Genomic DNA, 25,809 nt, shown 5'->3' on the forward strand with positions numbered 1-25,809 from the left:
TGGAAACAAGAAAAGCCAACAAACATGATTATTACACCCATCCATCCATCTATCCACCCACCCATCCATCCACCCACACATCCATCCATCCATCCATCCGACCAACCAACCAACCAACCAACCAACCAATCAACCAACCAGACAACCATGGCCAGACACATGGACATCTCCAGTTTCTGTGCTTCAAAACTGCTTTTGTAGGAAACAGCTCAAAGGAACACAGCCACAGTAATACAGCTGGCTTTTCAAAACCAACAATGTACTTAGACACGAAGCTGCACATTTCTCTATGTATCAGCATATATTAAGGGGTTTGTCCATCCTCTTCCAAGATATGTTTATCCATCGGCTGTCTTGTCCTCCAGGAAATAAAAAGAAGTTCTAGGAAAAATGACAGACTTGCTGGCTGTTGATTTCTACACAAGCTTGGCAACAGCCTCCTAGTTGACGAGTCAGGACATCTTCTGGACTAGCTCCACGGGACATCCTTTTATCTCTTCATCAGGGGTGGGGTGGGGGTGGGTGGGAATGATCCACCCAAAGGCCTTCATTTCTGAGCAAATACTCTGTATTGTTTGCTCTCTCTCTCTCTCTCTCTCTCTCTCTCTCTATATATATATATATATATATATATATATATATATATATTAGTTTTTTTCTGAGCTCTGATTTTTAATGTAAATAAAATTCATCAAACGTGACGACTATTTGGACTATTTGTAAGAAATCGTTCTGACTTTTAATATTTTCAGACGCACTTTAGTGTATGTTGGAAAAAAATTTTAAAATGTATTGCATCTTCCAATGTCATAACAAGGACCATCCAAGTTCTAATTAAGAGAGGTAGATAACATTTTTTTGAGGTTTTTAATATGTTGTTTTTGAAAGTATTGGTATTCAACTAGGGAAAGTTGAAAGTGTTTATGACTTCTTAGGAATCATTTGGGGGTGGGTGTGGGGGGGGACAGTTGATGCTGTTGAACATGCCATGAACTCGCTAGCCTCTGACCTTTGTGTCCAACATCCTGTGATTACAGGCATGCACCACCAACGTGGCTTAGGATACCGGTTAATTTAAACAAGAAAGCCACCAGTTCTAACTACACCTGTAAACGTTTCATCCATGAATAACATCTCTGTAAATTCCAAGAGAACAGTGCTGACATTATGTTTTATTACACATTCAATGAAACATTCTTTTATTTCAGCTTCATAATTTTTTTTCTTGGCTGGCTACTGATGGGAGCTAAGTGTTAAAACGGACACGCCCAACTCGGTCAGTCAGAAATCACTTCCGTGGCCAGCATCACTTAGACACAGTCTATGAAGCAAACAAGTGTGTGTGTGTGTGTGTGTGTGTGTGTGTGTGTGTGTGTGTGTGTGGTTTTGATGGAAGGCATGGGTTGGGGTTCAGCTGTATCAGGTGTAGAAGCAGGAAGTTAGCTGCTAGGCTGACAGGACCTGGGCAGTTATCCAAATGGAGCCAGTGCCCACTGGGTGTTAAATGTGGCACCTAGATAGGCTTTCCACAAATCCTGGAAGTTTGGTGAACTGAGGACCCGTGAGTTTGTCACTTTGCATGATCCCAAGTGCCATCAAGCAACCATCACGGGGGTCCCTCCTTTGCTCTCCTGGCCACTGTCATCGCAAGTATAGGACTGTACCTCCTCTGTCACAATTTGGAAGGCTGCTGTTTTATAGAAGTGAGGTCAGGGATGGTCACTTAAGTTCCCCAGAAACAAACCAGGGGACAAATACAGGTCCAGTGACCGAAGGGCCTGCTCCAGGTGGAACTGGGAAGGGAGCGGGAAGCATGGAGGGACGGGAAGACCCCTGAGCAGGTCGATCCGTGGAGGACTCTGAAACTGCTCCTTGGAGCTTGTCCACGGTAGGCAATGGACAGACTGTTCTGCCATTGCTGAGACCATGCCCACAGGGTATGCAAGCTCCAGCCACAGCTTTTCAACTCTGTTGTAGTGAACAAGAGAGCCTGGCTGGCTGCCAGATTCAAGAGAGCGCTTCCATGCAGGGCTTTATCAGATAAGTTTACCAAACTTTGTCCTCGGTTCTGGAATGGCCCGTTCTGCAGTTTTTAAGGCAGACTATAGTTGCTGGGAGCAAGAGTGTTGAGATAACCCATTTATAAGTCTCAGATTGGCTGCCTATTCACCTATGGCTTAATAATTTCCTAGGCCTTGTTTATCTAAATCTGTAAAGTGGGGAAATAGAAACACACACACACACACACACTCGTGGCTGAGAGATGAAACCCAGTGCTGACAGCGCTGAGCTGGGTTTAGTATTCAGCAAGTGCTCTGTGAACAACAGCAAACTTTTTTTTTCCCCATCTCAAGTAGGGTGAGTGTCTGAAAGGTTGTACCAAGTCTGCTCACCTTCCAATGCCCCAACTCTAAGTATGGCTTTGCACCGTTTTTAGCTTCGGGGTGGGTCTCTGACTAAAAAGGGCTGAACTCAGGAAGGCGTGGGCTGGCCAGTTATTACTGAGAACACATTTTCCTGCTCCCCCACCCTGTTGGTGCCGCTTTCCCTGACAGCATCCAAGTGGAGATAGGATTGTTCAGGTTGGAGGGACCCAGAACCTTGGAGGAGGCCAGCAGTCTTGGGAGGTGTGTGTGTGTGTGTGTTATATGTATGACTACAATTAGGAGAGGCGAGGCTTGTGTGGTGTATGACTGTAACTGGGAGGTGTCTATGTGACTCTAATTTCCCTGAAAGAGGAAGTGGACTAGTTCTCAGCTCCTGGCTATCAGTAGTGACTGAAGATTCCCTGACTAGAGTGTATTCTGTGTTCCCTGCTGCTAGCTCCACTTCCCCCAGCTCTTATAGATGGCCTTGTTGGCTTCGGCATGGGCCCTGACATCAAAACCTTCCTGGTTGCTTCCCTAGGGAGGAGGCTGGGTTTGCTGAACCCAGAGACAGGTTCAGTGGTGAAAGCTGTCTAGATGAATCCAGTCTCACAACTCGCTTGTCCCCGACTGCCCCCCCCCAACCCCGCTCCCCCAGGCTGGTTGCCTTTCTTTCTCAGGAGTCTTGGTCTGATTGGTCAGTTTTGCCTGATGTCTCTGTTCCATTTTTTCTGTTGCTCTCAGCCCCCTTCAGACTTCACCCAGAGCAAAGAAACATTCCCAAATGGTCCCTCATCTCCCTTGGTCTACTTATCCCTCAAATGCTGGAATGTCCTTCTCAGAGTGAATAAAATGGAGAACTCAGAACATCTTCCACTCTCCTGTGGTGACGACCCTACCCAAACACCCACACTGAGCCCTTTGTATGGGAGAACACGTATGCAGTTTGTGGGAGAATCTTTATATATTCCTCTAAGAAAAAGCAAGCAGTAGGAAGCTGAACAAGCCTTAGTAAGAGAACCATTTCCCTCTAGGGAAGCAGGATGATAATCCTTTTGAAAGCAGGAAGGACTTTTATCCATGCACACAGTGCAGTCAATCAGCTGGGAGACTACTGTACATCAGAGGGCAAGCTGGGCTTCTGATGCCTGTAGTGGGTATGGGACTTAACCATATATACCAAAGAGAAGGTTTTGTATAAAGCTCACTATAGATTTGAAGGGGTGAGATTCACTCCTTGACTAGGTTGTAGGTGTGACCCACCGTGTTTAGATTAGACCTTAGTAGCCACGACCTTTCCTTACCTAACTAGCCAACTTAGCTTTATGGCGAGGCAAACATGGACACTACAGCAGCACAGGCACCGACAAGCCACAAGGTGGCGCAGTACCTCTATATTTGGTCCCTGAGCAAATACACAAGGGACCATGGACTGGGATGAAGATGCTGGGATTCCAGAATTTATGTAGTAAGTATGCAAACTGTAGGCTACTGTCATGTCTTCTGTTATTGAGGTCAACACTGTGTACCAGTTTATTCTAACTCCTAGTCCATTATGCTAAAAGAGCATTTAACAAGTCATAAAAGCCTCATAAAATACCATCTATACTAAGACCCATGCTAACCAACACCAGTAGTGATAAATGCTGAAACGCCATACATGACGACACTCAAGACGGAGGTGACCGCAGACAGAAAAGACAGCAGTTTCTTTCTCAGATTTATTTAAAGGGTTAGAGATGATATAGTAAGACATTTATGGCAGGGTCAACATAAACATGATAGCTTTGGTTATACTTAGCACATGCAACTTACTCAGAGGAAACACACATACAAGCTTCCATGTGAAACTGCACGGGTGGTGGTGGTGGTGGCAGGAAAGGAGAGAGAACTGTGCGCACATGGAGTACAGCTAAGAGCAAAGGCGTAAGAAGCCATACCTAATGCCTACTGCCGCACTAGGCTAGCAAAGTGCACTTGCTTTAGAGTATATCACACACGAGCATTAAGGCTACAGAGTTCCCAACCCCTCGAACATCCCTTTCTTTCTGGCACATCACATTGTCCTGCTTACGTAACGGCACTTGCAGTCTGCAGCAACCAGACTAAGCGAGCAACCACAGGACTAAGAGTCCCTACCCAACCAGCCTGGTACATCTTCATCCCAACCCCTCCCTCACCAGTATTGACAACTGGTTAAGAAAAAAAAAAAAAAAAAAAAACCTGACCAGTTTGTGGGAGCTCACAGGTGGCAAAAAGCCCTACGAGTTAGACCGAGTAACATCTGGAGCCTGCCTTCACCTTTTTCTCTTTGAGTGACTGAGCATATGCTAATCTGCATGTGACAGGAAAACAAACTTTTGTCTATGAACTATTCCGTTTGCCATTTGATGGCTGTGTTCTAACTCATCGAAAGGCACATTTAAAAGATACAATCTTACCTGGGCAAAGTAACCTACCAGCAGTACCTATAGCCGGAAGCTAGCCCGAGAGGTTATTTTTAATAATTGACCTTTAGTTTTTTATTATTTTTTGCAGCTTATTGATTCTACTTATCTCATTAAAAACTTTACTAGATAGAAGTTGTGTTAAAAACTTGCTTGTAAAGAAACTCAGTGACATGAAACAGAAGAATGAACGTAATAGGCTAAAGTCTACTGGCTTGTTCTACTTGGTTAATATATAACAATGAGGAATCCTATGATTACTAGGTCTAAATTTATGCCATAATTTACTAATTATGTGGGCAGAAAAAAAGAGACAGCTTTAAAAATAGTATGTGATGTCTAATTAGCAGTCCTACTTTTAACAGCTTTGATAGTGTCCCATGAAATGGAAACTTAAGTGTTCTTTGGAAAGTCAGCTGTGTTGGATGTTTTGCTAAAGCAGACACGAGAAGGAACGTTTCGCTCAAGTGGACACGGGTGAAAGGATGCTTTGCTAAGGCATGTGAACGGGCAGGTGATGGGTTCTTTGTTAATGACATGCCTTGGGTGTTGTTGGGACTCCATAGAGAGAAACACTAAAAACTTCGTTCTGGTGGCTTGTGGCTTGTGGCTTGCGGCTTCCGCAGACTCCGGCTGATTGGCAGAGTGATGTCAGCTGATACAGACTCACACACAAGACCCGCGGTGAGCCCAGACCCGAGGACACTTGATATTTGGATGGAGTATATACAGGACTCAACGGATGGTGATGGCCTTGGCTGGCTTGCATATCTTCGTTTCACTGAGAGGCACAGCTGAGAACTTCTAGTTCTTCCTGCTGACTTGTGCTGAGGCCTGGCCATTCCTGCTAGGTTATACCACTGCTGCTGCTATCCTGACACTACTACGGACCTGAACTGCTGGTGTAGCCTTGATATGTTTGAGAGTGGATGGAGCTGCCACTGCTGACCTGTCAACTGAACAGCTGATTTTCTGACAGTGCACACAGGAGTTGCTCCAAAGAACCATTTTTTAAACAGGTCCACTTCCCCCATATCCCTTCTTTTCCACTACCTCTGGTGGGTGGTGGGCTACAAGGGAGGGTAAAGCATTTAAGAACCATTATTACAATTAGGGTTGAGGAAAAAAAAATAAAAATAAAAAACTACAGTCCAGTAAATCCTTCTACCTCTTTAACCCTTTAAGTTCACAATAAGAACTACAGTCTCACCAGACAGTGGTGGCACAGCAGGCAGGCGGATCCAGGACAGCCAAGGCCACACAGAAAAATCCTGTCTTAAAAAAACAAAATACCACAAACAGAAAAACAAAACAAAACAAAAACACAAACAAGCAAAAACAAACAAACAAACCCCCCCCAGAAACCGTCCATCCTGGCCGAGCTGATGACCACAGCTCAGGAACTGTGCAGAGACGGAATGATCTGTAGGCAGGAGAACGAGGGGGCAGGGGCTGCACTTTTCCTACTTCTGCTTCTCTGTGCCCCCGAGTACTGACTCATGCTTTTCAAAGGACTGAGATTTTATGTCTGAGTGAGGAAAAGATGGAAACGCTAGGTTTTGTAACAGCGACTCAGCATTAACCCTTCCTTTTCTTTGAGTCCTCAGGAGGCAACTGCATGAGAAGCAGTGAACGAGTCCTGGCCACAGCCAGGCTTTTCTCTGATGAGCCTTAAATTACATTTCTACACAGGAAAGAATAGAAGACCAGGGACAGAACCAGCTTTATTACACTGGTTTCACATAAAGAAGCCAGGTTAGTTTCTCTGCTACTGAGATACAAGGTACATGCATCCAGATTACTCTAAAACATGCTAGAGCGAAGTCTGTATTTAAGATGAATTTTAAGATGGTTTTTCTCTTAGAGCAAAGGGAGGTGCTCCATGATACATCTTCTAAATGAACATTCCTGCAGTGAGCACACCCCTTCCCTGCTGGTGGAGGCCCTGGCTCCCTGGGACACTTTCTGTCTGGGATTTAGCTTGCCAACTTGCTTCCAGGAGGCTCTTCCTTCAGTGGTCTCATGTTCATGCCTGAACTCACACTGGGTTACCGCCCCTAGCCAGTACAGACTTCACACTGCAACGTTCACAGCACCACTGTCTGATATGAGGGAAGTCACAGCTGAACATGGATAGAGTCCCATAACTAGACTGCTTACTGTGAGAAGATGAGAAATTCAGCAAGTGTTAATTTCCTGGCAGATATATACATAGAAAACTCAGTCCTGACTGGGATCAGGCTTTGACGTCCAACTTGAATGGCAATGGTGCCAGCCTTGTAGTGTGAATTCTGGTCTCTCTGCCCCTGACCTGGCCTTCCTGTGCCCGACTTTCACCATCTCCCTTCACTTCGGGCATTTTAGCAATTCCAGGCTGGTTTTGCCAACTGAATATACCAGAGCAAAGCATGTACTGTCTCACGAGGATTATACATGTGAGAGAACACAGAAAAGGATTACCAGTATAAAAATATAAATGATAACGCATCAGCAAGTAGAATATAAACAACCTTCTGAGAGTAAAAGGTGAAACTCAATCCAACTAAGTGCATATCAACTCCTCCTCGGGCACTGTGTGGTAACCGCTATAAATGACCTAGGTGCCCATGCTCTGAACCTTTAACCCTTTTCCTGTGAGCACACTTACTGATCAGCCTCTATCGGTGCTCAGCCAATTCCTGTCTGCCCAGTGTCTACCTTTAGCCCCCACCTCCATGTCACACTGGAAAGTTAGGCACAAATACATTAATGGCTTTAGTGCTAAACACTGGATGCCTGGGCTATTCCTTAATAAAGCAACTAGAAGGAATAGGTTTAAGATAGTCCTAAGTCGTGTGAAAAACTCTACCTCATAAATGGCAGATATTAAAAAGACCTGGTTGGGTGTGTGACAGCACACACCCACAGTCCCAGACAGTCAGGAAGCTGGGCCAGGAGGATCACGTGAGCCTAGATGACATAATGAGCCGGGCGGAGGAGCAGCTCAGCGGTAGAGTGAATGTCTAGCATGCACAGGGCTGTGGGTTCAAAGCCCACCCTGCAAACTAGCAGGACCCTTCCGGCTTCCTCAGCTCTGTAGGAGGACTTCTGTCATTGTGATGGCCGCTGACATCGTTGGGGGGGTGTGTTCTGGGACGGCATGAGGCTCTGGGAAATGCCACCCTTCAACAAACACCCTGCTATTCTTGAAAATAAAAACAAGGTGGAGTCAATTAAAGTAATGTAAAGTTGAAGTCATTCTGGATAAGGTGCTTCCTCACCAGTCTGCAGAATCATCTGTCCCTGGTGTGTTCATATGTGTTCAGAAAAACGTCAACAACTTAAGTCTTTAAAAACAGCAGTCTTTTTAAGTGGAGCAGTGGTGGTGCATGCCTTTCATCCCAGTACTCTGGAGGCAGAGGCAGACAGATCTCTGAGTTTGAGGCCAGCCTGGTCCACTCAGCTAGGGTGGATGAAATTGACTAGGGAAGACATTTTCAATAATAAGCAGATTCTCGGGAGGCTGTGGGTGACTGTAGGAAAACGGGTACTTCTAGGTTGCTCCTCTTTAAAGTTTATCCTTTTCTTCAGTAGTAACTGGTAGCATCGATAACAACGGCAAGGAGCAGGCCATGCTTCTCTGACTGACAGACCCAGAAAGGAACCACCCCTCTATTCTTTCTTTTTCTAGATGACATAATCTGGACACTGTGCCCCAGGGCACTTTTAAATGATGCTGCTGGCCTTCGAGCTGGCATCTGGATGGTCAGCCTCATCAAAACCAGCCCAGCTGAACGATGTCATGACACCGTGGCTCATTTAAATCCCCCGTTTTCTATGTAGCAAACCAACAGCTTTATAAACTCAGACACACTTTGTTTTCGGCAGTGCAAACATTCTAAAGAGCAGAGTCCTCCAGCTCTAGAGGATAAAGTCAGTTCATGTAGTGCTTGAAGGGGATTCCACATACTCTGGAATGGAGATGGCCCAGGTGTGACTTTGTCCTTAGAGGCAAAGCCTATCTTCAGGGAGTGAAAATTGTTTCTCATCTGAAGTCACGTGTCTTTAGCTTTACTTTGCAGTCCCTGCTGAAGTTCAGGAGCCAGGCCTTCACTGCGGCATGTAGCCACCTTGTCTTACAGTCTGTGGCAAGTAACTTTTGGGAATTTCTTCATCAATCGTGGTCTCCATTCCAACAGATTCAAATCTCTCCATCTGTCCATCAGCCCCTGGGCCAAGAGCATCCGCTGCAGAGCCTTCCTGAAACAGCCTCCGTTGCTCGGATCCATAGGGCTGAGAAATGTGATCTGAAACCTGCTGCTGCTTCAGTCTGACAAAATCCTCCTCATTGCCCGACAAAACCTGGTTTGACCTTTCAAAATGTGAAATCTCTGGACTGGCTTCAGGCTGACTGCAGTTCTGCTTGAAATACTGTTGCCTGGGCAAGATCTCATCCCCACTGTCTACACTATCTACCAGCTGCAGGTCTTCTGGCCGCTCCTCGGAGTCTAGCAGGGGCTGGGTGGACTCAGACCTTGAGAACACTTGCACGGACGGGACCTGGTGCCTGTAGCCGCTGTGCACCACAGTGGAGTACTGCACCGTGCTGGCGGTGCTCTGAGCAGACTCATTCTCCTCATTGCTGGAGATGCTGGGCCTGGAGGAGGACATGCATGAAGAGCCCCCGATGCCACTGCTGTGCCCTTCTGTACTCACTTTCTCCTTCTTGAATAGGTCCACGGACTTCAGGTCATCTGGACAAGGCTTCTTGTTGTTTGCTTCTATTTCCACAACGCTTACATCAGTGAAATTGCCATCTGAGTACATTTGATCTTTGGAGTTAAAATTGTGCTGGAAAGAGAAAAATAAAGGATCACTCTGGCATATTCAAGCTTTTTAAACCACTGAGCCATCTCTCTGAGCCCCGTAATACAGCTCTTTTAACTTTTAAGGGTTAGTGCATCTTTGAATCTTTTTAGGGACTTTCAGGGGCAAGAATCACCCATCTCAGAGTCTCTGTAACCAGCTGAACTGCACATAAATAAAATAAACCAAGAAGTCTGGATCGGGCTGCATTTCCAGTTTCCAAATTAACACTGTTGTAAGCAAGCAGGCTGTAAATAGTAATAAATACTGAATATTTCATAGCTACAGAAGGCAGCCTAGAATTAAACAGATAAGAAAAAGCCTTGGAAACATTAAAAACTCAAACTTGAATAAATGAGGTTCTGTAAACTATACGAGGTTACAGGTATAATTTGTTAAGTTTAGGATTAATTACTAGAGTAATAAGAAGGCTTTTCCCTCTAGGGTCTGTTAAGTATGAAGTGCCTAGTACAGTTTCCGGAACTCATCTGCAGGGGTGAGGCTGGCAGACGTTAGCCAGGACTTAACATCCAGTCACAGACCCATGTGTAGCCGGTCCTCAGTTTCCATTTTCAGCAAAAGTACTTGTTGTGTGTACTGAGCAGTGTGAGGAGTGTTTGCACAAACAAGCTACAACAGACAGACAGACAGACAGACAGACATGTGCTAGAATGGAGAGCTTCACTTACGATTTTGACAACTGCCCGTTAATCCTATTTTCTTTTCACTCAGCCTAAATATCTTTTGGTTAAACTCTATCAGTGAATCCTAGTAAGTCAGCCTGTATATCAGAAACAATAAGAAGACAGGGTCTTACCCGTGGGGGGGTGTGAGGTGACCACTGGGCGATATGACTCTTGGAAGGATCAGGAACATTAGGCCAGATGTGCTTTTTAATTCTGAAAGGAAAAGAAGCAAGGCATATGTAGAATGCACGTAACAATACAAAGACTTTAACTTTCAAGGCATAGTTCCCAGTCTGAAAATTACGTGAAAGTGGTAACTAAGTGACACCGAGTAAAATATGATAAACTTGTGTTTTCCCAAAGAAGAACAGGACGTCACAGAGCTGACTGATGCACCAGGTGAGGGCAGAAACACACTCATGCTGAAACCAACACTCAGGAGGCAGAAGCTGCAAGAACAGGTGTTTAGGGCCAATATGGGCTATATAAAACCCAATCTCAAAATATCAAAAATTAAAAAAGAAGACACACAGTTCAAGGGAACAGAAATGAGAGCCTAGAAGTAAACACAGACTATCAGGGACAAACATTTACTTGAAAAGAAGTTATTTTCAACATCAAAAGGACGAGGTTGGTGGGGGCAGAAACTCGATTCTGACTTATATCATATCCCCAAATTAATTCAGAATGGATTACAGATGCTAGAGCTAAATTTACTAAACTTCTAGAAGGAAACAGAACCCTGAGTTAAACAGATTTCTTAATCAGGGTACAAAATACAAGAACCGAGGAAAAGCCTGGGAAAGGGAACTTCAGAATTAAAAACTTCTGCTTCCCCAAAGTGATAGTTAAGGAAACAAAATACAGAAACTGGGACAAAATTTACAAAACATGTATTTGACAAAAATGTTTGTTTTCAAACAAAAAGAACATTTACAACTCAATAATAGCAAAGAAAAAGAAAAAGAAAAAAACCAAAACCAAATTAAACCACAAAAAAAAAAAAAAAGAAACAAGAAACAAGAAAAACCACTCCAATTTAAAGCTGGACAAAGGGCCTGAATAGATAATCATAACAAGCTGGGCAACTCAGAAGACAGGCACTGGTTGTCAGGATGGAAATGAAAACAGGATCCTAGACTTGGCTCAGAATGACGCCTCGCTGCCAAATGCTAACGATGGAGGGACACTTGCAAGATGGCGGCGACACTGAGGAGCCTGGGACTGTATCTTTCTGCTTGTGGGTCTGGAAATGGAACCTAGAGCCCTGCACATGTCATATGAATGCTGACATGGAGCTACGGGCCTGTTTCCAGTGGCTTCTGATAAAATTAACATGATTATCTGAGAGCCATGTACCCATAGCATGTGGAACGTGGATATTCACAGCTGTTTTATAAAACAACAGGCAAGAATTAGGAACCTGTAAACTCTTTTATACACCCACACTGCAGACCATGCTTCAGCAGCACAAAGGGGAAAAATTAACATAAGCAACAGCAGGAATGAGCTCCAACATTGCTAAGTGTGACAGGTCTGCAAGCCACCTAATTCCATGAGTGTAAAGTTCCAGATCAGACAAAGCTACACCTGTGATCAGGCAGAGGTTGAGATAGGACAGACTAAAACCAAACAAGGGTGCTTTGGTAGAAGTGGGGGTGAGTGTGGGGTCGTGGGCAAGCACTGTGCACAACCAGAGCTCGTCTGTAACAACAGTTGAATACCACCATGGAAGGTGCAACTTACAGGTCTCGTTTGTTAAAGCAGAACAAGACTCCCAGCAGGGTTGTCAGGAGGAAGGCTAAGCACACAGGCACGACTATGGCTTCTATTTCTCCTTGAGCTAAAACAAGCAAAGGGTATAATAAGAAATAACTGTTAGTACATGGAAAGAGAGGGAAAAGCATTGGAGTCCTCACTGGATAGCACCTGATTTCCTTGTTTCTGTAGACAGTGTCCTGCAATGCACCCAGCAGGCTCAGACTCACTGTGCAGCCCAGTCAGGCTTTCCTGTCTGTTTCCAAGTGCCTGTGCTGCAGACTACTGACAAAGTATACGTTCCCTTTGCCCACCCTGGTGGCTCTCGGGTTCTGAGGTAGCTTTTCTTCTTCTCTGTCCTTGGGTCAATCCCAGACATTTGTCCTTACACTGCAAGCCTCGGTGTATAATAAACATAAGAAACACTGGCAGGGAGAGAAAACAAAAAAACAACGCGTGCTCTCTGAGATGACTTCTGTCCTACGTGCCACAGTAACCGCAGCTTTCTCTTGTCCAAAGCCGCCTTTAAAGGCGAGGCGGCCTCTGCCGATGGCTGTAGACTTGCACTGTTTACTGATTAAATTAGTGTATTTCCTTTTCGTGGTATTTCTTCAACTGAGCTAAGTCTTGGGGCAAGACTCCCATGCCACGTGAGGAAGCTAGAATGGAAACCGCACATCGGTAACAACAACAACAACAGTAACAAGTCAAACTGTAAAGTAGTTTTAGTGTTACTGACCCATTTTAAACATGCAAACAGACAAAGAGATATTGCTAGATTATATTTGAGTATGGAATTTGAACAAATTTACATTCCTCTTTACAGTAAATAGGACTTTTATAACTAGGAAAACACTTCTAAAGTTTTACTATCTTTTTTCAGTGTTTGCTCCAGATCTATTAGCATGTCATCACGTGGGCTCTCGTTCCAGAAAGTACATTGATTTTCCCTTGTAGGAAAGATAAGGATTTTATGTAATCACATTCTTTAAAAAAAAAAAAAAAAAAAAAAAAAAAGATTTGCCGGGCATGGTGGCGCACTCCTTTGATCCCAGCACTTGGGAGGCAGAGGCAGGCAGATTTCTGAGTTCGAGGCCAGTCTGGTCTACAGAGTGAGTTCCAGGACAGCCAGGGCTACACAGAGAAACCCTGTCTCGAAAAACAAAACAAACAAACAACAAAAAAAGATTTATTTATTCATTTAATGTATGAGTATCGTGTTGCTCTCTTCAGACACACCAGAAGAGGGCATCAGATCTCATTACAGATGGTTGTGAGCCACCATGTGGTTGCTGGGAATGGAACTCAGGACCTCTGGGAGAGCAGTCAGTGCCCTTAACCACTGAGCCATCTCTCTAGCCCTGAAATTGCATTCTTATATTATCTTTACATTCAACAATGAACATGGACATTACTATAGAACAAAACCCTGGTGCATTTGGGGAATTACAAATAGTTTCAATTAAATAAAAAAAATCTATAATGATTCAAAAAAGCGTGTACAGTAAGTTGTCAGAGGCTACAGAGCTGCCACCAAGATGACCGTCTTGTGTAAATGATGTAAATGATGTAAATGATGACTGTGCCCTTAGAAAGACTGGGCAGAGGGAGTGGGAAGCCTGAGGCCAAAGGCAAGCTTATTCCAAAGGGGAAGGAGGTAGAAGCAACCCCCGCCCGCTTCCATTTTGCAAGGGAAAAATACAAAGACACTTGTTGCAGTTACAAGTAACTATCTGGTTTCTGAGACTAGCTGGAGGGCTGTAGCAGTAAAGAGGGGAAAGCTAAAGCCGGGTAAGAAGTCTAAATAGCGGGACATAAGGCACATAAGGAGAGCGGGCCAGTAATGGAGCTCTGCAGAATCCAGACATGTAAAAGTACAACACTGCGAGCAGGAGAACGCAGGCAGGGCTGTAAGGCCCAGCCCCAGCGGGCCAGCACACCTTATGCTGAAGAGTAGCAAGAAGGTGAAGCTCAGCTTCAGCACTGGCTAGGTCATGGCTCCCTCCACCTTGGCCTGTCTTTCTCAGTGCACAGTCATCATGTACATCTGTACACTGGGAAGCGTCCTCAGGAGTGGTAGGGCCAGGAACTGATTTCAGCAGCAAAGTGAATGAGCCAGACTAGTTTCTCAAGCAACCTGTCAAAGATGGAGACCTACACAATCCACTCTGAAAAACCAGGAACCCATGAAGGGAGGTCATAGGCTCTGGGATCTGATGTGCAGGTGAATCAGCCACCAAGGTAAGCAGGAGCCAAAAGGCGAGGAGCTCACATACATCAGCAACCTGTACGGGATAAGCAAGTGTCCGTCCACACCCTACAGTACACACCCCATTAGCCAGCTACCCACCCCTAGCCAAGCTGAGGCTCAACCCATGGCTTTGATGCTGGTAAGTGCTCTGCCTCTGAGCTGCCTCCATCCCCAGGGTACTTGAAAAGAGCAGGTTAGCTCAGTAAATCCATCTCTAATCAAATTAAACTTCCAACATAAAGCTTCCTGATTTCTTACCGAACTTTGGTGTTGTAAACGTGAATTCCGGCCCGTCTTTCCCACCTTCATCTGTGTACGCGGCCATTCGGACCATGTACAACGTATCACTACTCAAAGAGGACAGCGTGTACTCCGTGTGAGAAGAATCCACATGCACAACTGGAAGGAGAAACAGCAGTTCTTTTACCCAAAGTATTTGACTTATCTGTCCTATATTTGGCATTGTGAAGTATTAAAAATACTTTTCCAGCAAGCATTTATAACCAAAAAAAATATTTAGGATAAAACTACTAGTGATGGTTTGTATATGCTTGGCCCAAGGAGTGGCACTATTAGGAGGTGTGATCTTGTTGGAGTAGGTGTATTATTGTGGGCATGGGCTTTAAGACCCTCATCCTAGCTGCCTGGAAGCCAGTATTCTCTTAGGGGCATTCAGATGAAGATGTAGAACTCTCAGCTCCTCCTGCACCATGCCTGCCTGGATGCTGCCCTGCTCCCACCTTGATGACAATGGACTGAACCTCTGAACCTGTAAGCCAGCCCCAATTAAACATTGTCCTTTTAAGAGTTGTCTTGGTCATGGTGTCTGTTCACAGCAGTAAAACCTAAGTAAAACTAAGACACCTACAATACAATATTTTAAAAAAATACCGCCATAAGCACATGAGACCTTTGCAGATATCTGCTAAGGATGCTCTGTACTATCAAACACATTACGTGAGAGGCAAGGATTTAAACACTTAAGGAAAAGCTTTAGTAAGGCATTCTTGGTAGTTGCTACAGCTTTATTACCCGTTTCCTTTCCAAGGCTGGTTCTGTACGATATGGAGTAGTTTCTAATGAACCCGTTCTGCTCATCTACAGGAAGCTGGTCCCACTCTAGGACAGCCTCATTCTTCCCCACTTTCTTTGTCCGAACAGTCGGTCCTCTAGTAGGAGCTGTAAGAGAGTAAGTGCATTTGTGAACTGAAAAGTGTGTGTTTAGGAATCAACACTAGTCAGTAAAGGGTCCTCATGGCAGAATTATTGAACATAATGAGGATGCTTTTTTGTTGGTTTTGTTTTCAAGACAAGGGTTTCTCTGTGTAACCCTGGCTCTTCTGGAATGCACTCTGTAGACCAGGCTGGCCTGGAACTCACTTAGATCCACCTGTAACTGCAACCCAGCCCTGGGATTAAAGGCATCCGCCACCACTGCACATAGAGGATTCTTATTTAAAAGTGATCAAATGTTTTAGGAAACGTTAAAAGCATTTTTCCATGCAAGCAAGGATGGACCTACCTGCTTGTTTGAGGTACGCCTTCAAGGCCTCAGAGCTTCCGGGCCCCGTGGTGAATACGGGGGTTACTGTGATTAGATAGCACTTGCTCTCCAGGAGGCTTCCTACAACAAGAATAGCAGAGAAAGCAGTTCCCTCAGGTGAGATTTTTACCTTATTATTATATGACCATTTGGTTTTACTTTCTTCTAAACACTGCAGTTTTATATATAAAGGAATCTTTTATATACCAAACATAAACTTACTATAGTAAAATGTTGGCTGTGTAATCCTACCATTCAGACAGCTGAAGTGGGAGGAACACAGTGACCTGGAAGCTAGTCTGGGCTACACCCTGAGTTCAAGGCTACCCAGGTGACAAAAAAACACAAGGCTACTTTTAGTGTCAGTACAGTGAACCAGAAAGTATATAAAAAGTGTTTATATTGCTCATAAAAATAGTGAATGCCTTTAAGCTCAGGATTAATAAAACACTTCAGAGTATTCTTGGACAGCTTTGCTATTTGTAGTGGTTTGAAAGAAAATGGCCCCCACAGACCCATAGAGAGTGGCACTATTAGAAGGCATGGCCTTGTTGGAGGCAGTGTGTCACTGTGGGAGCAGGCTTTGAGGTCTCATATGTTCGAGCCATGCTGAGTGTGGGACTCAAGTCTCTTTCTGCTGCCTGCAGACCGAGATGTTGAACACTCAGCTCCTCCAGCACCATGCCTACCTGCATTTCTCCACAATGACAATGGACTGAACCTCTGAACCTGGAAGCCAGCCCCAACTAAATGTTTCCTCTCTAAGAGTTGCCTCGGTCATGGTGTCTCTCACAGCAGTGAAGACCCTAGGCCAGTATTTTAGCTAATTTGGGGCCCGCCAAGGTCCAACAGTGAGATCAAGGGCGGAGCACTGATGCACAGCTGTGTTGGTGAGAGCAGCTGGAAAAAAAAATGAGTTGGGCTGCTTCCCACTCAATTCTAAAAGAAAAAAATCTTAAATACAGTACTTTCTTTATTTCTAATCCTTCCAAATTATCAAAGACGTTTATCAGACAACTGAAGCATGGTTTAGGAAATAAAGTGGTCTTTTATAAGATATGTATCCTATGTACCAACAAGGTCATTCTTTCTCTGTATATACCTTCTCAAGGAATCTATTTCCTTCACTACATTCATAACATTAAATGCACCTTTGTCTTCCTAAAAAGAGCAATTTTACCTTTTCTTGATATCTATGATAAAAAAGTAAGCCATTCTAAATTCTGCTCTAACAATGACTCTTTCGGGGTACTGAGCCTTCAGACCTTTGTCTCTGAGATTTTAACCTCGTAGGCTGCCTGCCCCCGGGCCCAGGATTTTTATCTGGTAAGGTCAATAAAGGAGACATCTAAGCTTATCAAGATTGAACAGCAGCTTGGCAAGAGCTCTCTACCCACAGCCAAACCCTAGTGATTCCCCTTCTCTATGAATTAAAGAGCATACATGGAGCAGTGCTTTGTTTTCTTAAATGCTATTAAATGACTTTACAGCCACGCAGTGTAGCACCATTAGCAGCTATTATCACCACTCTGTGTTAGGACGAACCTGGGTTCTGGCTGGGCTGCCAGCACTCAACAGCCCTGTGAGGTTAAACTCGGGAACTAATTTACATCTGGGTAACGAGAGAGTTAACTGAGTTGAGCACAAGTAACAAGCAACTAACTGGTAGTAAAGGCTGAACTAGATTCTCTGTACAGTTCTGTAAGGGTCCTTCTGTTAATAAAGTTAATCCAGGGGTTTTTGTTTGTATTTTAGTTTTTTAGAAAAGTCCTGGCCCTTCTCTCCATACAGAGACCCCGTGGTTCAGAGACTTAAGAGTTAAAGTGTTACTTAAGTCACACATCTAGTCACAGTGAGGCTGCGGGTCTTCTCAGTGACTCACAATAACCCAGACAACAGAAGACAGAGACAAACAGCCTGGGGAGGACACTGTCTCCTGGGGGCAGACAAACACTGGCTACTTAAGCGCTTAGTAGGTGTACCTCTCAAGTGGGTCCGATTCACCGTAGCGTCTTCCTGCTGCCAGTCTTCGACACAGGGTGCGTTCTCTGACAACACACACCACTCTAGGATGTACTTGCTCACGGGTTTAGGTGGAGGCGTCCATTCCACCCAGAGCAGGTTATCTTTTGGAAATGCTTTAAGATTCACTACAGGATGAGAAGCTTTAAAAAAAATAATGTGGATAAAAATCAGTCAACACTGACAAATCTGATGTCTCAATATTTTACAGCCACATCCAAAGGTTTTATGTATTTAAGTTCATAACTGTGTCTTTGTCCTTAACAGCTAGATAAATTAGATAAATAATAAAATTATGTCACATGCAAAGAAAATTCCTAGAACCTTGAAATAGTATTTAAAAAACAAATTATCAGGAAGTACTTAAAGGAATTAGTAAGATAGCTGCAAAGTTCAAACGAACTGCACAGGGCCGAGGCGTCTCCTGAGGACTGCAGTCATGACGTCCCTGCCAGCAGACAGCAGCTTATCTACCACCCCAGGACACTGTCCACCCTTAACCCTGGCATCCATGCCAGCGCTCCACCTTACCAGTACGCACCTGTGACGTGGGGGCTGGGGATGGTGAGGACAGCTGCAGCTGATTTGCCCACCTTATTTCTTGCTGCTAGAGATGCTACATAGCGGTTATTGGTGAGATTCACTGTCAGCTCTGTGCCGGTGACTATGTACGTTTGTGAAATTGACTTTGACTGAGTAAGAATCACTTCATAATCCAGGATTTTCCCATTGGCTTCAGAAAGAGGCAATGCCTATAATAAATGTTTACCAAAAATTATTTCATGAATCTTGAATAATCAACTTCTCATGTCCACAGATCCTGCCAGTATGTCAAACCTGTAAATATTTAATTGGAAGGAAAAGGCAAACTCTTTTATATTAATGTTTTAGCTGCATGTCTGTTCCTGTATTGTGTGCCTGCCTGGAGGTCAGAAGAATGTGCTAGATCCCCACAGACAGCTGCAGGCTGCCATGTGGGTGCTAAGAACCAAACCTGGATACTCTGGAAGAGCAGCTGGGGCTCCTAACAGCCGAGCTGCCTCTTCAATCTGAGCTCATTCTGAATTTAGTACTACTCACTAAGAAAGAATAAAAACAAACAAATAAATAAAATAAGAAAAAAAGCCTCAACTGAACCAGGCCTGCAGTGTGGTCTAGCCTCTGCTCTGTCTCTGCAATGCTCTGTAGTGTGGTCTAGCCTCTGTCTCTGCAATGCTCTGTCTCTGCAATGCTCTACAGTGTGGTCTAGCCTCTGTCTCTGCAATGCTCTGCAGTGTGGTCTAGCCTCTGTCTCTGCAATGCTCTGTAGTGTGGTCTAGCCTCTGTCACTGCAATGCTCTGCAAGCTGAGGTGTTGGTCTCCATCATTTGTGTCTCGGCATCTTCTTCTCTCTATCTTTACAGTGTGAGGTACAGGTGTGGCCTCCCCAGCCCACATTCTACTCTCTCTAAGCCTCTCAGTTTCCTAGGCAGCTCCCTAGCGAGTTCAGAGACATTTAGAACACGGTCTTGTTTTTATAGAGGTTACCCTTCTATGAACTGTGCTAAATCCAAAATGACGGATTGGCTGAGTTCATAAACTTGGTTGGCTTTTTCAGTAGCTATATAAGGCTTTGTGTTTTTATACACTAACATTATTAAATGTCTGGAGGAAATAATGATGAATAAAACTTTAGTGTTAAAAAGTTAGACTTAAAATACCATTTAAGTACATTTGTATGAGATATCTTTCTTTTACCTTCCATATGAGCCGTGCAGATCTATACTCCTGCCCATGGGATGGATTTATCTTATACCAGAAACTTGGTGGTTTGGATGGTCCTAAAGAAAACACAACCTTCATAAAACAAAGTGCTTTTTATCTTAACAGTGCTGTAAAATCCTGAAGTAATTCTTTCTGTTCTTAAGGATCTGTGGCCCTTCAGTCACACAGCATTCCTCTTTACAAGAACAGGCCCACAACAGTACAATGTACTGTGTACAATGACTGTCATTAGTCAGGGTGACAGCTGAGAATTTACATCACCATCTCACATACACACACACACACACACACACACACACACACACACACACTCATTCATAAATAAATAAATAAATAAATAAATAAATAAATAAATAAATAAATAAATAAAAACATAGTGTTTTGCTATATTACCCACAGTAGATTGGAACTTCTAGGCTCAAATGATTCTCCTGCCTTGGCTTTCTGCAGTTGGGACTACAGGCCTGTGCCATGGTGCTTGATTATAGATTATAATTAAATTTTTTAGAGATGTATAATACTCCTACAAATAGACAAAAAAAGCACCACTCTGTGTGTGTGTGTTCATGTAGTACAGTGGACAAGGAAGAACAAAGTCTTAAAAATAAAGTTTTTCTTCCAACAGTGATAAAAAAAAAACAAAACCAAGTTATTTGTATTACTTTTTGCTAAAGATGAAATTGGAAAAAGATGAAATGTTGGTGTATGTCTGGTCTCTAGCCGTATGGTCATACTATAAAAAGACAGTTCTGACTGAGCACAAGGATCCAGTCACACGCACTGATGTAGCAGCCCCTACAATCTGCATGGCATGTGTTCTAAGAGGCCACGTGGACACCAGGAACTCTGAAGAGTAATGAACATTTCATATGCATTGCTTTTCCTGCAAACATTACCCATGCTAGAGTTTAACTTGTAAATTAGGTACAGTAATAAACTAACAACAATGGATGATATTAAATAATGGATAATAAAAATATAATGAAGTAACTTAAAAGTTATAGATTGTTAGGTTGTTTATTTCTGAAATTTTTCATTTACTATTTTGAGATTGTAAGTAACTACAAACAAGGCCAGCAGAGCTGAAGCTAAGACATGAGCTCTGTAACTGCATCAAAGCATTCTTCTAGGAGGATGGTAAGCATGGGGCCTCATTACCTTAGCACTGGAGATGTGGAGGTAGAAGATTATGACCAGCCATGGCTACTTAGTGCGTTTGAATGTGGGCTACTGGAGAGCCCATTTCAAACAACAAAACAAAATTTCTATAAGTTCTGACTTTCCAGATCTTTGTTAAGAATACCTACAAATATTGTACTTACTAAAACAAACAGTATTTGAATGAAACCCACACAGCTTTGTGTCGCTTGTGAGAACGTTACAAACGCAGGGAGAGAGTAGGCAGACAGGCAGGCTGGCAGGAAGCTGTTTGAAAAGCTGCTGGTACCAGACACTGAGATCTCACACACTGTACTACCATGGGACTGCACTCAGATGGCATAAAGAATATAGAAGTACACAGAATGTGAACCAGAGTCACCTCTTAACATGAGCAGCATCTAGAAGCTTCATACTGTAGGCTAAAGAAATGCTTCATCTAATGGCTTTTAAGGTGGCTCTAGAGAGTGCTGAATGCACACTTAACCACATTTTGCCTCCATTCTGAGGTGTTTCATGAACTTGTACAAATGGACCCATAAACCTCTGAAAACCCACTTTAAGAATTCCCCATCAACAATCCTAACACTTGGTATGTGGAAACAGAAGGACTGCTGAGAGTCCAAGGCCAGCCTGGGTTAACAAAGTACAAAGTCCTCATCCTTCCCCTCCCCCACAAAAACAAAATATCCCTCCTTAAACCAAAGAAGCCTAGTTATCGGACTGAGCATTCTCAAATTGGCCATAGTAAGACTGCTTTCTACAGTGCTCATGGGAGCTCGAAAAGCCTTACAGAGGAGGGACATTGCTGCCTTTGACATTTTTAGTTCAGTGACCTAAACCTCTAGCAAGATGGTTGAAAGCACGGGGTCTGGAAGTTAAGGCTGCTGCTATGAGACTATGGTAGGAAAAGGTCCAAAGAGAGGAGTCCACAGCAAAAGATGAGATCAGAAATGCTAGCAGCTTTGGGAGGAGTCTAACTTTTCCATATATATTCATTTGTATATGTGAGTGTCTTACCTGCATATGTCTATGCACTGTACATATGTAGTACCCGTGGAGGTCAGAAGAGACTGTCAGATCCTCTGACCTGGAATTGAACTCCAGGCCTCGGAAGAGCAAGATCTCTGGCTCACCGAGTCCCTCTCCAGAGACCCTCTTTAGACCCCACACTGTTCTGAGCTTTTATAATCCACACTGTATGTGTAATTATAATTTCATCAATGATGAAAAAAAGCACTTACAGCGAACCAACCCGAATCCCAGGTCAGCCTTCCCAAGGGCTTATCAAATGCTAGTACAAAAAAAAAAAATTCTGTCCCATAGACATAACACTGTCTATGTTACAGAGTGACAGGCTCTCACTCTGTAGCCATGGCTAGGCTGGAACTCAAACTCACAGAGATCGTCCTGCCTCTGCCTTCTCAATGCTGGGATTAAAGGCGTGCACCACCACAGCCAGCTCTGACAGTGGGATTTTAATGAGTTAGGATACAATTCTCTAGTAAGGGGCATCTTGGGACCACCTTCCTTGAACAAAGCTAAGCGAATGTTTTTTTAAATGACGTTTAAAAATACTTTTCCATTGTACTATAATATAACCTATTTAGGTACCAAATACACTTATATTATCAATAATATATATCAAGGTTGTTTTGTGAAATAATACAACAGTACAGCTTGGCCCAAATGATCACATGTACAGCAGTGAGGGCAACATAATCCGCAGCCGGCCTTCCTTCCGCCTCCCCGGCCTGCCGGCCTTTCACTTCCCTCCCCCTCCCCCCACCTCACCACTTTTACTTACTGTCTTCGTATGTGGTCCCACTAGCCTCCTCACTCCAGTCACTCCAGTAGCCTTTCCCACTGTCCTTAATGGAGCGGATCCTAAACACATATTCTGTAAAAGGCTTGAGGTCCTGCACAGTGAAGGAAGTCCGAGGAGACATTGTATCTTCAAGAGGGACCTAAGAATAAAGCATTGAGTGATGTCATTAACACCTCCGATAGAGAAGGTTCCTAAAGTGAGTACAGAAATCAATTAAGTTTTAGAAATCAATTTAATGCAAGATCAATAAATTCAACCACTGGAGAAAAAGACATGGCGGTAACAATATGATAATCTATAGGCTCCACCCACCTAGTCTTTCCTTCTTCTATGAGACCTGCAATACTCAGGAGTCTCAACGAGAAAGCGATGACTTGTAGTATCAGACAAGAGGACTCAACTACTGAAGATAGAGCAAGCGGCACATTCTAAGCCAGGCAACACTATCTGAAGTTGAGAGCCTGTCTTAAAGAACCAGACCCACCCAACAGCTAAACACAGATATGTAACAAGCACACAAACAACAACAAAACACTTCAGAGGCTTAGTGAAAAGAAACAGGCAAGAATAAATGTTGGAATCCCAAATGCTTAGTGCACTAGGAACTGTACTGTACCCACTAACTCTATGTGCAAAGGGAAAAAAAAAAAAAAAAAACCAATTCTGGGAGGTCACGACCTTACTGCACAGAAGAAAATAAATGGGTTGTTCTCAATTCTATTCCTCTTCTTTCCCACCAAGCTCCTTCTGTCCAGCAGCTCATGGGGTGCAAGACAGAATGGAAGTCTACAGTGGAATCAGCCAGGCCAGCAAACCATGACACAGTGTGCAGAAGGAAGGGGTGTATATAAATGAGGGAACAAGAAAATAGAAGCTAGGGACTGGCAACATGGCTCAGAGAGTACACCTGAGCTGGACGCCTGGAACCCACACAGCCTTCCGTAAGCTGTGTGACTTCTATATACATACTGTGATGTGTACACACAGGATGAGGTAAGTGTTGAGAGGAGGAGGCGAGGCAGAAGCTAGCCTAGTCGATGGCCTTGGCCTTCAACTGGGAGTGGGGAGGAAACCAAAGACACACACAACATAACTACTCCTTTCTGCCACTCTGACCTTTCAATACTGGATACAAAACAGATGTTAAATTTGGGGCATTTTTATTAAGTTAAGATTCTATGATATTAAAATATACTTAGAAGAACTTTAAATACACATCCTCTCTCTACAGTCTGAGTCATGAAGCCAATTTTGTTTTCCTTTTTGTGATTGTATTATGAGCCGGTAAATAGAGGAGCATCACAAAGGAGCACGAAGGTTCTGCGCTAATTAATCTCTCTCTAAGGTCATAACTGCAGCCATGGTAGTAAAACAAATGAATGGACCAATCAATCAACAAACACAAAAGTGGGCTATTAGTTATAAATGGAATTGCAGCACAAAATCTCACAGGCAGTCAATGTGGTGCCGCCAAGACAGCTACAAGCACTCCTCCAGTGAGAGCAAGGACCTGCCACCTCCCCTTCCCGGCTTGCAATCCCCACTAAACCATTCTGGACTTTAAGAGTTGGCAAGTCCTCTATCAAGAGCTGGGGGCCAGAAAAATCTGTTACTCCAGCCCCCCAAAAAAGACAACAAAATCCCATTTCTAATCTGCGGCCAAGCTGTCTGAACTACGTGTTTCTCCACCTGCACGCCGTTCCTGAATCCTGTTCCCATCACCCTGCCTCATTTCCTAAAGGCCACTGTTCTTCTATCTGCTTGTCTGTCTGTCAGATGAAATGTTTCACATTAAGACACTGAGAAAACAGGCGAGTCTTCATATTAGTGCTCAAAACAAACAAAGCAAGCAAGCACACAAATGAAAGCAGCAACACTATTAGCATAACAGCAACGTGCAATTTACCTGGATCCAAGTTGAGGCATCTTTGGTCCTATATTGGATGTCAGACTTTAGATCTAAAAGACCGCCCAGCCCTGAACTGACCCATGATAGCTTTAATATACTGGATAATTCTTCCGAGTTGGTCACTGATAAGTTATATGGTGGGGTGGGTTTCACTGAAGAATAAAACAAGTCCTAAAGTTAGTTACGCCTTACTTTTATAGTTCCATACACAAGTCAAACACATGGTCATCTGTTTAACAAGACTGCTCTTACCAAAGGCAAGCTCTCTAGAATGATGCTCTGCCCTAGCAGAGAAAGATTCAATGACGTGTTTCCTAGTCTGCTCAGCATATTTGTTAATTTTCAGATGCTGATATTAAAAAATGCTGAAATGTTATAGCAAATTACTTTTTAAAAAGAAAATAAAAATAAAACAAGGAAGTCACTGTGACCGCAGTGGCATGCGGTCCTGCAAATTGTATAATGAAAGAGTAACATTCTAAGTGGGGAAGGCAAGTGGATCAGGTTCAAAGTTAGCCTTAGACACACGGCTAATTTAAAGCCAGCCTGGGCTGCGTGAGACAAACAGCAGTGATAAAATATTCCAAAAGCAAACTAAACACAGCCATGGGCACAGCTCAACTACAGCTAGTTTTCTGTTTCCACATTACATTTAATAACATTATAAAAGACTTTATAAAAAAATCACTGTACTAATAAACATTTCTACATTAATCGAAATCTGAAAAATAGTTTACAAGTCAGAGAGAAGTTTGATAAAGTCTCAAATCCCGGCTTCTAAGTACCTTTATCCACGGGGTCAAAATTGATAGACTCTGAGGAGACCTTCCCAAGGGCATTCTCTGCTTCCACCCAGACTTCAATGTTGACATAATAGGTGGGCATGTAGCTGACCATACATGAAGTGCCATGCTTTGACTGACAATCAGGAAACTTCTCCGTTGCCCTAAGTATAAAAGTGGAAGAACCAGCCATTAAAAATAGATTGAAAATATAAAGGTGAAAGAGTGACTGGGAAAGGTTGGATATGACCCAGATTGGTGCACTGTCCTTTGCAATGAAGTGTTGCTAACCAAAGACAGATGACACATCTGAAAAATTGTATTCGATCTACACCTATGATATTATTTCCACATTTTTTATCTAAGAAAACTTCATTTTAGAATTTTATGCTATGTCCTTAATTATTCTTCCCCTAAAAATGATCTATTTCCTTGTGGTCTTAGAATAGC

At 43.5% G+C, this 25,809-nt stretch overlaps 1 protein-coding gene across 3 annotated transcripts in view; it reads right to left on the reverse strand.

Moving 5' to 3' along the window:
- Window positions 1–6,517: 6,517 nt before the first annotated feature.
- The window catches only part of Il6st (interleukin 6 cytokine family signal transducer), a 42,456-nt gene continuing 23,164 nt past the window's right edge, over window positions 6,518–25,809 (reverse strand). For all 3 annotated transcript variants that reach the window (XM_021180029.3, XM_029468221.2, XM_029468220.2), the window contains 12 exons: window positions 25,363–25,523; window positions 24,575–24,729; window positions 22,648–22,807; window positions 19,656–19,738; window positions 18,460–18,670; window positions 17,879–18,061; window positions 15,876–15,977; window positions 15,386–15,532; window positions 14,612–14,752; window positions 12,091–12,187; window positions 10,476–10,557; window positions 6,518–9,643 (listed from right to left, as the gene is read on the reverse strand). In XM_021180029.3, the coding sequence (XP_021035688.1) occupies window positions 8,903–9,643; window positions 10,476–10,557; window positions 12,091–12,187; window positions 14,612–14,752; window positions 15,386–15,532; window positions 15,876–15,977; window positions 17,879–18,061; window positions 18,460–18,670; window positions 19,656–19,738; window positions 22,648–22,807; window positions 24,575–24,729; window positions 25,363–25,523 (2,263 nt within the window). In that variant the 3' untranslated portion in view covers window positions 6,518–8,902. The remainder of the gene's footprint in view (window positions 9,644–10,475; window positions 10,558–12,090; window positions 12,188–14,611; window positions 14,753–15,385; window positions 15,533–15,875; window positions 15,978–17,878; window positions 18,062–18,459; window positions 18,671–19,655; window positions 19,739–22,647; window positions 22,808–24,574; window positions 24,730–25,362; window positions 25,524–25,809) is intronic.

The sequence above is a fragment of the Mus caroli genome, unplaced genomic scaffold (genome assembly GCF_978045245.1).
Source record: "Mus caroli unplaced genomic scaffold, Mus_caroli_1 scaffold_15, whole genome shotgun sequence".
Classification (NCBI taxonomy): domain Eukaryota; kingdom Metazoa; phylum Chordata; class Mammalia; order Rodentia; family Muridae; genus Mus; species Mus caroli.